The sequence below is a fragment of the Haliotis cracherodii genome, unplaced genomic scaffold (genome assembly GCF_022045235.1).
Source record: "Haliotis cracherodii isolate W230 unplaced genomic scaffold, xgHalCrac1.p SCAF_9, whole genome shotgun sequence".
Classification (NCBI taxonomy): domain Eukaryota; kingdom Metazoa; phylum Mollusca; class Gastropoda; order Lepetellida; family Haliotidae; genus Haliotis; species Haliotis cracherodii.
This window is the reverse complement of record NW_027266343.1, coordinates 26,979,955-26,995,671: the sequence shown is the minus strand read 5'-3', so window position 1 is coordinate 26,995,671 and position 15,717 is coordinate 26,979,955. Positions and strand designations below refer to the sequence as shown.

General features: G+C 38.8%; 1 protein-coding gene across 1 annotated transcript in view; it reads right to left on the bottom strand.

Moving 5' to 3' along the window:
• Positions 1-15,184, bottom strand: part of LOC139452416 (BTB/POZ domain-containing protein 16-like) — a 50,613-nt gene extending 35,429 nt beyond the window's left edge. The window contains exons 1-2 of the mRNA XM_071233887.1: positions 15,084-15,184; positions 12,493-12,559 (exon numbers count right to left, since the gene is read on the bottom strand). Coding sequence (XP_071089988.1) covers positions 12,493-12,559; positions 15,084-15,184 — 168 coding nt within the window. The remainder of the gene's footprint in view (positions 1-12,492; positions 12,560-15,083) is intronic.
• Positions 15,185-15,717: the final 533 nt, after the last annotated feature.

Below are 15,717 nucleotides of genomic sequence, written 5' to 3'. Positions count from 1 at the left end.
GGACACCCACTGAAATATCAGGCTTGATCTTAATGAGGAAGAGAATTTATGGATGTCAACTTAAATTCTCTTAAATATGTGTATCACTTCTAAATGACTTTTAAAGACTTTATCTTAATATGCTTTAACAACTGCATGCAGCATATGTGTATTTATTAACACAAAATAATTAAGAAACCTGTGTCGTTTATCACTCTTATCGATGAACAAATACTCCTCTTGTGGAAATCAATGGCAGCTATGATACTGCTACAAGTCACTGAAGCGTGTTTAGTGGTGGTAATGCTATCAGTCAAGCAAACAAAAGACAGGGCTGAAACACTACCAGCTAGCGGTCAAGTGGCCCCAAATCACCACTGCATCGTAACTGAACAGCAAACGGGAAGACCTTCTTGTAAATAACATCCCAGTGTGGAAATAACACATGATAAATTGACATGAAATGTATGAATGATGTTGTCACCGATCCCATTGACAGTTGTGCTGACTATCTGATTGGGAATCAGGTGTTGGACTAGCTTCCTGGGTGATGTTAGACAGACATTACATCAGTGCCTCATATAACAAGATATCTGATGAGAAGCTGCCAATCTTTTTCCATCAGAGCTTTATGTCTTTGAACACAACAGTAAAAATCAATCTCTATCATCGGACCAGTTTATAAGAAGAAAGGCAACGTAAATGACCCAAATTCATATAGACCCAGTTAACTATTAAGCTGCTTTAGGAAAACTTTTCACCAGCATATTAAATGACAGATTGGCAAGACATCTCGATCATTTTGAATGAATTTCTCACACACATTCAGGCTTCTGTGAAAGTTTCTTAACTGTTGATAATGTTTTCATTCTTCAAACTATTCTCACCTCAATTAAACATAAAAAAAGGAAACTATTCTGTCCTGTCGACTTTTCCAAGGCTTTAGATAAAATATGGAGAACAGGCCTATGGGATGAAATTATAAGGATAAAATCCTGTTTGACCGGAGTCCGGCAAGGGGAAAACTATCACCCATCCTTTTTTCTGTTTCGCTTTACCACCAGGAAAGTTTTCTTCAAAATCACCCATGCGAAGAAATAACCTCTGCTTGAAACTTTCAGTATTATTGTATTGTATAAGTCCAACCCAGCTTCAGAACACAATTGATAACATTAAATCCTACTCTGATACAGTAGAACATGGACATAACGAACAACAAGGGACCGAAGAAATCAGTTTGTTATATACATTTTCACTCAGAAACGTCCGCAATCTTGGCTAAAGCAAAACACACAAAAATTAATACACATACACGTTTATACACATTTCCTCCCACATCTACCGGTGATTCAGTTCAAAAGTACAACTTCAAAACATTTTGATCCAATTGTAGGAAGAAATTGTATCTGAAATTATTTTATCAGAATTATATGTTCCAATATCGTGTTATCACCATAAGCGTAGCACTTTGGTACAGGTGATTGCTATTGTCGCATATTTTTTTGTCTTATAGACTCTTTGAAGATTGCCCATACTTTGTGAAATTTAAACTTCTTCCTGATCACACTTCTAAAGCTTTACTGTATTTTAGAACTGGTAACCATACACTACCAATAGAAACAGGCTGATAGTTAAATATACCTTGAGAACAAAGGATGTGTTCATTGTGTGACTCCCAAGTAATTAGTGACGAATTCCACTATTTATCAGATGTAATTCACATTTAACCTTATGCACTGAATGTATCAATGAATACCACACAAGTTGGCCAACCATAATTAAATATCGAAAACTGTTCACAAATTGTAAAGTATCTACATTAAAAAACAAACTGTTAAAGTTTCTCAGACATTTGAATGCACTAATGTGAATTATTCTACCATATATGCCATCTTGCTGTAAATCTAGTACTGTAATTTGTATTATTCATGTTATTATATAACTCATGTACCATCGATGGTGGTTATTAAGTAATATAAGACAGCTACGCGATAAATCACAATGAACAATGAAGAACGAAGCATGGTTTATTTCAGGATAAAACATTCTTTTATCATGACGTCATTTCTGGAATTCGAACATGCGCCTGCAACTTGATGACGTAAATTGGACAAAGCTAATTTTAGAGGGAAGTGTCTAGTGTGTTGCTCCTAATAGATTTAGCTGGGCAACGTTGATAAACGCAGTGGCTAAATGATTGCATCCAAAAGTGGGAGAGATATGACAATCGGTATTTGGAGAAATGGTACAGATAATCAACTAGAGGACTGTGAGAATATGTGGGAAATACCAATACTAAACCCACCTGTTCATAAAATGGACTTGTCTGACATTGCTAAGGTCAGATTCTAATCAGGGAGTCATCATTATTGGTTGATTTGTTGTGTAACGCCGCACTCAGCAATATACCAGCTATATGACGGGGTCTGTAAATAATCAAGGCTGGACCAGACAATCCAGTGATTAATATCATGAGCATTGATCCACACAATCAGGATACGATGACATGCATCAACCAAGTCAGCAAGCCTGACCACCCTATCCCGTTAGTCGCCTCTTACGACAAACATAGTCGCCTTATACGGCAAGCATGGGTTGCTGAAGACCTCTTCTACCCCAAATCTTCACGGGTCCATCATTATTAAAATACGAGTAAATATTTTTAAAGCTTGTACATTTTATCCTCCCCCTAAAAGAAACTGTACAAAAGGAATACTTTCCTGGGCAGACTACCTCCCAGTCCAAAAACTTGTTGTTGGTTTTTGATGTCAGTATTCAGTCTTTTTTATGGTCTTTGGTCTCAATTACATGTGTAGAGCATGGAATTGTGTTTTTCAGATTTACAATTTAGTAAATTTTAGTTAGGGTCAGTCATAAAAGTATACAACACCAACCTGTTTTCATTTTCTATTTTCTTTTCACATTCAGTGCAAAATGACATTCCCTTTCTGGGAGTTCTTCGGAGTTTGAACCTTCCTAGAGTGAGGGCCAAACTGTATGAATGTGGGAGCTTGAACTCACACAACGTGAAAGTCAATTCTTATAATTTTTTACATCACTTTTTTTTACCTCAAAGGATGCAGAACTATACACGATTTCATTTAATACATGTGACTTCATGTTTACACAGCCATACAACAACCATTGCGGAATGAAGTAGTTCCTTAAAAGGAGATGTGACATGAGCGTATGAATGCTCACATTCTTCTATGGTGACATCTTTTGTAGTTTGTTTACATCAAATATACTCAAATGATATCAGCATTAGATGAGAAAGGTCACAGTGATAGCACATCGTTATACACTTTCAATAAGTGCAAGACATCAAAATGGCACGATAAATGTGACAGGGGAGATTTCTGAAGTGGTCCACGAACCTGTGGTGATTACCAGTGTTAGTCATCATTGATCAGTTGGCACATCATTCAAAGGTGATTATAAGGATGTGTGAAATATATACTAAGGTCAGTTCTAAGATTGCTGTAGACTGTCACTGTGAGTCTAGACACGGATCGAGTCGATGCTATGATAGTTTGGATGTGGATTTCCTCGTTTTGTCGAGGGTTGTAACGAGGGTATTTGTGAGAGATCATGCATTCAAACTCTCTGAAGTTTCTCAATGTATGCTAAAACGCTGTTCAAGATTGAAGGGTCTAAATGATTAGAAGCAATGCTTCTGTATGTATTGTATAGGGGAAAAAAAAAAAAAAAAAAAAACTAGTCCACATCCCCTAACACTCTACTGCTTCTTGACTGGTTGTTAACAGTATTGGTGGGGCTTGCGTTGCATTATAGCACTGAACGATGTCATGGATTTCATATTATTGTCTACAGTTTTTAGTGTATTAATGATTTAATAAACAGTCAGTGAAGTTATTTTTGTTGACATATTTATTTATAGGAATTGACTTCAATGTAGTTTAACATTTATGGAGTTATAAACGTAAAACAAAATCAACATCAATTCTTAAATCTCAATTGTTGGTTTTTGTCATTGAAATTGCCATTAACATCACCAAGCGTTCCTTCTGATCTGTGTTTCAATCTTTTCCAACTTGCAGTAGCTCCAATCAGTTACCAAACAGGGCGTCTGCTTCAATGCCTCTGTCAATCTCATTAAAATCAGATCTTAGTTCTCGCTATCGCTAAACAAAGATCTGACGACATCCCATTACGGGTCACGTCAGAACGACCTTTCATCCAACCAATCAAAGCGTCGCTTACCAGATCATGAAAGTGACAGTCGGAATGTGTTTTCTAATCAAGCAAACTCAAAAACGTTAACACGGTGTATTCCGAACGACAGTTACAGCCCCTACAACTGATTCCGTCAAAATTATCGTCTATCTTATGCTTCAGTGGGATAAACATTTGAACGGAGGAGGCGTTGCACAGTACGCGGGAAGCACTGTCATACAATCTCAACCATATATTAGACATTCCAGAATGTTCGTTTGTTCAGTTTTCAAAATTTTAATCGAGAACTGTGTCAACATATTTTTCAAGCGTAATCTGAAATGGAAGTCGCCAGGTTGAAACGAGTGCTGCAAAGCTCGAGAAAGCTGCTTTCTCATTGGCTGATGTCGACTTCCTGTTAGTCATTTTAGTGGTCAGTCAAAGTTTGCGAAAGGTCGTTCTGACGTGACCCGTAATGGGATGTCCTCAGATCGTTGTTTAGCGGCAGAGAGAACTAAGAACTGATTTTAATGAGATTGATGCCTCTGTAGACTTTACAAGAACAATATATGCAATTCAAACTTGTGGATGACATTGTTAGTTGTGGTAAGAGGTATCTGCAAGAATGTTCCTACTTTATTTGCAGTATTCAATTATAGATCAATCTGCAAGTAATCATTAAAAGTGCCCCCCCAACCCCTATACTAGCTCTACATTTAAGAATTGACCTTCACTTTGTGTGAGTTCATTGGAGTATGAACTTTCATAGAGTGAGGGCCAAACTGTATGAACGTCGGAGCTTGCAACGACGTTCATACAATGTTTGGCCCTCACTCTATGAAGGTTCATACTCCAATGAACTCACACAAAGTAAAGGTCAATTCTTATAATTTTTTTATCACAATTTCTTACCTCAAAAGATGTAGGCCTAGATCTAAACACAATTTTATTTAGTACGTGTGACTTCATGTTTACACTGACAGCCATACAACAACCAGCTATATCGCGGAGTAAAATAGTTCCTCAAAAAGAGAGGTGACATGGGCGTATGGATGCACAACTTGCTCTTCAGAAACATCTTACGCAGCACATGTGTTCAAATCATATCCTCATTAGATGAGAAAGGTCTGTAAAGAACTACCTCAGTAAGTCAGTCACAATGACAGCGCGTCGTAATACATTTACATCAAGTACAAGACGTCAAAATGGCCGACACGATAAATGTGACGGGAGAGATTTCCGAAGTTGTTGATGAACCTTTGGCGGTTACATGTGTTAGTCATCATTGATCAACTGGCCGATCATTGAAAGGTGAATAAAGATGCGTCAAACAGACACAAAGGTAAATTCATAGATTGCTGGAGGTGGTCAATGTCAGCCTAGGCACGGATCGAGTCGATACTACGATAGTTTAGATGTGCATTTCTTCGTTTGTTCATTAGGATGGGCCTTAGCGAGGATATTCGTGAACAATCATGCAGTCACGCTCTCTGACATTTCTCAAAGTATACTGAAACGCTGAGACCAAGAATAAAGGTTCTAAATGATCAGAAAGAACGCTTATGCATGTTTTCATGCTAGGGAATTCCCAGGGGTTTCCCCAGGAATATGGAAGTAGTCCGTCAGTGTTTAGGTCATTTCAAGAACACGGTCTCGTGAAAAACTTATTAACGTCAAATTGTGTCGTTACGGACGATCTCTCATCCAATGGAAAAGCTGTATATCGTGTAAACTTCAAATAAAAAAATTATTAAACGATAAATATTTTTGTACACCTTTCTGGGGCAAGGATGTTAACTGACTATAAAAGCCCAGTTTCCAACCTTGCCGAACTAGTCTGAAATTTCAAATCACTTGAGCACCTTGATATAAAACATGAAAAGATTTGCAAAATATCTGTTGACGTCCAGTTGGCGGTACACATGGTCTGCAAATCCTTCTGTCAACCTAAATCTGCACATTGAAATCCATGTTGTTTATGATCAGGATACCTCTACAAATGCAGAATTTTGATTGGACTATGCATAGACTCGTTTTTCTGGCCAAAATTTAAATCTGGAATTCCATCGTAGTTCAGTAAGGGTAGAAACTGGATTTTTATAGTCAGCTATCTCCCTTGCCTCGGGAAGATGTTTTTTGTACAGAAAATAGAGCTGTTTTGTAAAGGGTGTATATATAGTATTATATCAAAAATTTGCAGACATTGCATTTTGACTTTTGGCCCAAAGTTCAAACATTACTACAGGTAAGTTAACACCAGAACTAGCATGTCAACAAATCTGCTTTGAGCTACGCCATTATGTATTTTTTAATCAAATGGTAAACAGTGTATATATGTTTTATTATAGATGCTGCACTACATTAATGCAGTCGTATCAACAACATTTAATGCAACATAGAGAATCTTATTTTCAGTGATTGCATTGGCAGACCACACAAACTCACCATTAATTCTGGTAACACTGACCAGACTGAAGATAGGCGCCTGAAATGAAGTTTAGTTGTCAGGGAATGGATGCATATGTCATAAATTGACAAACACAGTTGAATCATGGTTGTTGTCATTTGACTGTGTAAGTCAATCTGTCACCTAGGGTTTTTCGCAGTCACTAATTGGTTGATATCAATCAGTGACTCGTAAAACTGTTCCCTACATGCAACAAACTTACCCTGTGATATACCAAATGCTATACTGGGAATGTATCTCTGTTTTTGATACATATCACTAATCACGCAAACTAGAATAAGGACAGGTTGGAGAGATTTAAACTTGGTAAAATAATGGTTGCAGATGAATGTCTTTCAATCTTTAAACTATAAAATCATTGAAGATAAGAAGCTGCTCATTGTTTACCTGATCCCTACTAGTAAACAGGAGCAATATCAATATGTGATTGTTATTTCCGGGTAATCATACAAGAAATCAAATACTACAATTATAATATGTATGTTGAGTGACACTATTAACTATGCATCAACCAAATTCCATGATAATTTTAAAATAAGTGACTCAGTAATGGCCATAATCATTTTTTTCAACATGGCTGCCTAAGTGGCCATATGAAAATCAGATTTTGAACCACTTTAACAAATTCATGTGTCATCATTGGTGTGAACAAACTTTAAAGTTTCAGTGGTCAAGTAATTTCTAAGGACAAAATGTTCATGACTCAAAAACTTTATTAATTTTCAAATATGGCCATTGGCAGCCATTATTAATTTGTGACCAAGATGTCCTGAACAAACTTGGTACATATGATGCAAGGTGACCATCTCACCTACCTACCTAGTTTCAGACCTTTGGTCCTCTACCGTCTTAAGATATTTGACTTTCTTTTAATCAAAATGTCTACCTGGCAGCCATATTGAAATATCAATATTTATACCTTCAACAAACTTGAACCCCCTTATTGCACAAAAAAACACAAAACATCCACACATCTACAAAGTCATTTCAGAGAAGAAAAAATGTAAAATGTTTATGGACAATGTTGATGCCAACAAGTAACTAGTGATGACATAAGCTGAAAGTACTTACTGAAACAGGAAATACAACTAAATTTGTCTGTCACCTTGTCTGGTAACTATTATCGCAAACGTTTTAGTTACAACTAGGGAGTCCAAATTTACTACATGGGTACCCACCCCCCTATTACCCTACCCTACCCGGGTACCCACTCTAGGTCGCAGGAGATGTCTAAAAATGTCCGATTGGGAACTTTTTTAGCATAGCCCTGGCAAAACGTATTTAGATACAAGTATTAAACAATCTGGCCACGTATACACTGAAGTTGACTTAAGTTATATCTTTATTCAACCATATGACAAATCAGAAGGAATGGGTGCACAGTCAGAATGAAAAGCGAACATTTATGACTTGTAATATAACCATGGAGTTCCAGATAGTTTTAGTCATTAGACAATATATCACGTGATTAAACAAGGGTCCGGGTAGTCCTGTGGGTACCTGGGTCCTACTCAGTATCCACCCAACCCCGGTACCCGAGTTTTAGTAACCTCTCCCAGCCCTAGTTTCAACATATCATGAAAAGTTGCTTACACTCACCGTATGGTTTCACCTCTCGGCTTGCCATTTTACACCAAAACTGTCATGTCTGACCTTTTCCCTCGCTCTTACATCACCTTCCGGAAGTGGTAGTAACATATACTATGCATGTCAATATTGTGATTTCCTTCCGATGTTATCACGATGCTATCTATCATTGAACTTGTTCCTGCCCTTTCCATCTCTGACAGCAAAAGTTAACATATATATGATTTAAATAAGCTTCTAACCCCCTCCCCATCTGTCAATTTTCTAAGCCCCCTAGGCACTAATTACAGCGAATACAGTATTTCACTCACAGTTTCCCTCCATACAATTTCACTGCAGTATCTTTGACATATCACTGCTCAATTCGATCCTCTTTCGACTCATACTGTTTGACAACCACAGCTGTAGCAGAGGACAGGCAAACTGTGTTGCGTTGCGCTAACAATTTCTATAGAGCAACCAAAATATACTTTTCTGCCCAAGGTAATCAATGTGATGCTGCCAAACACTTCTTGCAGCTGCACACCAAGTTAGGCGCCACCACCTGCACAGCAGGCACAAACAGAGTTGTCTATGTCCAGACTTCAGACTTCAACTTCAAATTTGCAAGAACAAGACCACTGAGAGAATATGCTATTTTCAACAAAGAGTGAAACCTTTCATGAAGAGTTTCAGCCCTAAACACTAGGCTACCACACCATTTAGTCCACTGCCCTATTTATGAAAAAAATACCAAAGATGCTAGACTTTCACCTAACAACCCACAAGGCCATGGACAGGAGAAGAGAATACTCCTCTCCACATAATTCTACTTGACTGGCGGGAAGTATGGCAACCCTGAGGTTACAGATACATCATGATAAGATTTACCCTTATTCGTTATGAATTACTGTAAATCTTGAAATTAATTTGTCTTATTCAAGTGAGGGCATCCTATTGTTTATAGTCATTTTAGAGACATAAATTCGAAGTTTCATAGATTACTCGCATTTTTCACATTTAATTCATGCTCATGTTATTTTCAAGATTTACAGTATTATTGATAATTCAAATGAATCCTGTATGATCATGCATACATGTTGATATCCCTGGTACTTTAAGGGAAACGTTTTTGTTGGAGTAAAGAAAGAGCCCACATCAAAGTGAGTTATGTGGATTTCATGTCAGTCAGTCCCAGCAGAGAGGTGTTATGAGTCCCCAGAGAAGGAGACTAGCATCAGTGTCACAGTCCTCCTCCATCACACTGCAAGCCTAAGGAGCTGTGAAGGGGAAATGATCTTAACACCAACAGCAACTTGGTGAGATTACTGGCTCAATCTTACCTCAGATATTGAAGGAAATGTAACAGTGAACAGTAAAGATGTTACTTGACCACTAGCAAGTACACCGGCTAACTTGTGGCAGTGCCATGAAATGTGTTTACACAAAAGATATGATTAATGATTCCCCAGTGTATAGGGAGTACATATGGGTAGTGTTGTTAGACAGGGGAATAATATAAACAGAGTATTTGAACAGTATATACTGTATATAATAAATCTCATTAGTGCAACACACTGATCACTACATTTGGATCTAAATTAAGTAAATAACATTATTATTTTTCTCCTAAATGTTCTTAATGATGAATTTCATGACATGTATACTAGAGGTCAGGAATAACAGCTATCACCCTGCCTCATGGCCAACCTATGTGGTACTCCCCTGTCATCGCCAAATAAACTCACCCTGTGTGGTATTCCCTTGTCATGGCCAAAATAAACTCACCGTATGTGGTATTCCCCTGTCAATGCCAAAATAAACTCACCCTATGAGTTATTCCTCTGTCATGGCCAACACTAACTCATCCAATCTGGGTGAGTGTGTGAGTATAGTTTAACACCGCTTTTAGCAATATTCCAGCAATATCACGATGGGGGACACCTGAAATGGGCTTCAAACATTTGTACCCATGATGGGAATCGAACCCGGGTCTTTGGTGTGACGAGTGAATGCTTTAACAACCACAAGGCTACCCGACCGCCTGGGAGAATACTACATTCATTCTCGTTAGATACCATTTCTCTGAAACTCGTGGGCTTTCTATGATATCTGACCGAGCGAAAGCGAAAGTCACATTAGTGCCCCGCTTTGAAAATCGGACAAACAGTCGATCACTCGCATCTGTGCATTCATAATGGTTCGGTTTCCTTGCTCCATCAGCTGAATTTATATCATGTCCGTACCATTTTGAAAGAGGGAATCAGAGTGTTCGCCAAAGACATTCATGTTAACTGTACCAACCTGTACTGAAGATGTTAAAATCAACAAACTCAAGTCTGCGTGCATGTCAGTGACAGCTTCGAACAAAGGGCAAGGTCACCACCGGAATAAGAAAAGACAACCGCGATCTTCTTACAGCGTTTTAGGCTAAAGATAGGGAATGTTATTGTTCACATTTGGGATATTTTGGGCAACATAATAAAAAATCAAGCACTCTTTTTTTTTTAATGATTTGTATTGGAAATGTTCACTTTGAGTGACATGGTTGTGCAGTCGTGAACAAACAACAACTCCTGAAACAGTGCCACAAAATACGCTTCGAAGGGGAAACTGATGGCACAACCGGATCATCCCAAGTAAGTCTAGATATTTGTCCAGATAGTTTACACCGACTTCATTTCCTTTTATCCTTTTACGTTAAATCAAATTGAAAGTTGCGAAAGTGGTCGGGTGCGTCACGCTTATGGGGGACCCTCCTCGCTCTAATGATCGGTAGTCGTAAAATGGATATAACTCGATATATGTCATGTCTGTAGAAGCTCTATGCATAATTTATATAGAATGCAAACCTAATTTGATGTGTGTGGCTATTTTGTTTGGTTTAATAAAGTGTTTGTAAATATCTCTGTCTTTCATGAGATTGCTTGAACAGTTCTGCCTTGTAGTTGAAAAATGAATGACGTCTCGTGATTGTTTTATGAATGAAAAATGATAGTCCCTCTGTCATGGCCAACACTAACTCACCCCATGTAGTATTCCTCTGTCATGGCCAATACAAACTCATCCTATGTGGTATTCCTCTGTCATGGCCAACACTAACTCACCCCATGTAGTATTCCTCTGTCATGGCCAATACAAACTCATCCCATGTAGTATTCCTCTGTCATGGCAAACACTAACTCACCCCATGTAGTTTTTCTCTGTCATGGCAAACACTAACTCACCCCATGTAGTATTCCTCTGTCATGACCAACACTAACTCACCCCATGTAGTATTCCTCTGTCATGGCCAACACTAACTCATCCCATGTAGTATTCCTCTGTCATGGCCAACACTAACTCACCCCATGTAGTATTCCTCTGTCATGGCCAATACAAACTCATCCTATGTGGTATTCCTCTGTCATGGCAAACACTAACTCACCCCATGTAGTATTCCTCTGTCATGGCCAATTCAAACTCATCCTATGTGGTATTCCTCTGTCGTGGCCAACACTAACTCACCCTATCTGGTATTCTCCCATCATTGCCAACACAAACTCACCCTATCTGTTATTCTCCCATCATGGCCAACACAAACTCACCCTATCTGGTATTCTCCCATCATGGCCAACACAAACGCACCCTATCTGGTATTCTCCCATCATGGCCAACACAAACTCACCCTATCTGGTATTCTCCCATCATGGCAACACAAACTCACCCTATCTGGTATTCTCCAATCATGGCCAACACAAACTCACCCTATCTGGTATTCTCTCATCATGGCCAACACAAACTCACCCTATCTGGTATTCTCCCATCATGGCCAACACAAACTCACCCTATCTGGTATTCTCCCATCATGGCCAACACAAACTCACCCTATCTGGTATTCTCCCATCATGGCAACACAAACTCACCCTATCTGGTATTCTCCAATCATGGCCAACACAAACTCACCCTATCTGGTATTCTCTCATCATGGCCAACACAAACTCACCCTATCTGGTATTCTCCCATCATGGCCAACACAAACTCACCCTATCTGGTATTCTCCCATCGTGGCCAACACAAACTCACCCTATCTGGTATTCTCCCATCATGGCAACACAAACTCCCCCTATCTGGTATTCTCCAATCATGGCCAACACAAACTCACCCTATCTGGTATTCTCTCATCATGGCCAACACAGACTCACCCTATCTGGTATTCTCCCATCATGGCCAACACAAACTCACCCTATCTGGTATTTTCCCATCATGGCCAACACAAACTCACCCTATCTGGTATTCTCCCATCATGGCCAACACAAACTCACCCTATCTGGTATTCTCCCATCTACTATCACTCCACTGAGGGCAGTGTAAGGGGCCTCGTTGACAGCTCTGAAAAGAACAAAACCTTTTTCATTAAAAACTTGATATTCAGTTCGCGTTATGGTAGTTCTACTCCCTGCTTATGCAAAAAACCTTGAGACTGCTAGCCCAAACTTGGCCCTCATCATAGCTCACTAGACCAAACAGAATTTTATGAGACTCAGGCTTCGACTAGTGGCTAAGGTCACAGACAATTCTCCACATTAAGAAGAGTCACAGGCCATGACTTAATCCATCAGTTAAGGACCAGACATAGCCTATTAATAACCTTGTATATTTCTCTTAAGCGTGGTAGGCTCAGCTGGGAAAAGGTCAGAATCCTCTCCTATCTCCATGACTTCACTAAAAGAGAACTAACAGAAGCAGTCCACATTCACCACCACAAGCCATCAATCAACAATAATTAAATTTTCGTTGTGTTTATTGAAATTCCTGCAATCTGATTAGCTGAACTGGTCACGTGTTACTGCATTCATTTCCCAATGAATGTAAAAAATTAAGCCTTGCCCACCTAGGCGCACTACTTTTATTGCTGCGGAATGTCAGGGAATCCCAATATTACACCCGAGGGAACTATGACGTCCATGAGGGAATTCAACATAAAAATGAAAAACAGCATACAAACCTCTTTCAAAGTAGGTCATCTGTTTTCATTTTACATACATGTATATGTATTCAAAATAAGCCAATGTAATAAAATATTTATTCATTTCCTGTATACTTGATAACTATAACTTCTATTTGAAAAGTGAAACAAGACTGAAGGGTACCCTGTTCTGAATGGGGTAAAAACTGGTGGCACTACAAAACATACATACAAAAGAAAATAATACTGGGTCCCTTGGGACACACAATAATATTCATTGTACCAAATCCTTGACAAGAAATATAAAGTTTCGGTAATAATAGTAATTATTTAATCTTACAGTAAAGTACACCACACCATTTCATTTCTTTACAAGGCCCTTTCATTTCCTAACTGTAAGTACCCTTGAAAACAGTAATTTGGGGTTCTCTGTAGCGCTAGTTTTGTAGGTCAAGGTAAAACCCTGTAAATGGCACTTATAATCACTAGATTAACATTACAACATTTCGGCAATTTTATATTTGATGGGAGAATTTTCTGAAATTACAAAAGGGATATTAATTTCTTCTCACAAATAGCACAAAAATACTCTTTTGTACAAGGTTTTATGTCCCTTTTTGAAGCACACACCTCACATTTTCTTGTTGAGGTATGTAGAAAAAGTTTGATTCTACTGGTATTTGATCTATATTCAAATATAAGACAAAGTTGTATGGCACAAAATGCACAGGAATTCTGACATTTTCTGAGAATGACCCACATCTTTATATGCACTCAAACAATTCTTTTTGTCTCAAACTTCTGATAATATACCAGCACACTGATCTGTGTTTTTGAGGAAAAGGAAACAAAAAAATTTTAGGTTATATTTTCTGCACCCATACTTTAATTGTTGTTAGCAGATTCAAAATGTATTCAAAACTTGCAAGGACTTAATTATCTGCCTGGACCAAGGACCATATACAGGCATCCATGTTTCAGGTAAGAAGATATACATTTGTCTAAATTTGACTATTTATTAGAGTCAAAGGTGTAGGGCTGGGATGGGTAATTCGGGTAATCGGGTCGGGTGGGTCCTGAGTACGACCCGGGTACCCACAGGACTACCCGGACCCGTGGTTAGTCATGTGATATATTGTTTAAGGACAAAAACAAACTATATAGCCAAGTGGTTACACTACAAATCGCTGATGTTCGCATTTCTTTCTGACGATGCATACATTCCTTTTTGCGGAAACATAAAGCTTCAGTCAACTTCAGTGAACGCATGATCTGATTGTCTGATATATGTATCTAAAAAGTTTTAGCCAAGGCTGTGGTAAAACAATTAACAATCAGACATTTTGTTCCAAACTCTTGAGACTTACAGTGGGTACCCGAGTAGGGTCGGGTAATAGGGGGTCGGGTACCCGGGTAGTAAATTTGGACTCGTCCCAGCCCTACAAAGGTGTTTTCATAGTCATAGTACTATATAAAAGCCCCTGTGTTTCTAACCTTATTACTCTCATCATGATAAGTGGCATTCCGGTTGGCCCCGAGTCCAACTTCTGCCCTCAACAATGTTACCAATTGTTATTGGAATTATTCCCTCTTATTTTCATGGATTAATGCTTTAAAATAACTACTAATTATCTAAATAAATATTATAATTTCATGCCTATATTAGGCTATAGATCATTAGCCTAGTAGAGTTTTGGTAAATATTTTCCATAGCGTGAATACAGACAAACGAATATAAACCGGAGTTCTGATCGACTCAGAATGATAACTCGCGAACACCACCGACACGCAAACTACTTGTGCTAAACTTTGTTGACATGCAATGCTTGAGGAGTTCAGTTGACAAGTGAGTGGGTCGCGCTCTTCATACTGTCAGAAAACGATGTTCATAAATCAAAACATTGATAAAACGAAACCATACTCATAAATTATAGATATTATACGTACTGTGAATATGAAACTGCTGGTGGTGGTGCTTTTGGTGGTATGGCGGGAAAATATGAGTTGGAAAGCTTTGGGAGAGGATACACGCTGCTAGACCCCGCCATCTTGGATCCCGTCGCTAAGCACGCTACTGCGGGACTAGCTTTCTCGATTGCATGCGCTCTCTTAAAACTTTCTCCCAAACACATAAATCTAATAATTAATTACATGTTTTGCTATCTGTGGAGGGTATACTGTTTTTCTAAACACTGTGTGGTATTTCTATTTATGAAATGATTTTATTTTCATTCCAGAGTTTCTGGCAGCATGATCAGAAAACTGTTGTCAAGACCCCAGTGAGTGAGTAAGAGAGTGAGTGAGTGAGTTGTGTAACGCCTCTTTGAAGACCATCACGCAGGCCTACGGCGTGTAAGCTTCGTGTGGGAGGAAGAGATGCAGGTCTTAGACGTAAACCGCTTTGGTGAAACCCACGACCATGCATAAGCGGGGCGAACCGGGATTCGAACCGGGATTCGAACCCACGAGTATAATAGGTTTCCTGCTTGCACAAGGGACGCAACTCTGCACAGCTAATTGCGGCACCTCAATCAAGAGCGTGCGTGCGCGTGTATGTGTGTGTGTGTGTGTGTGTGTGGTG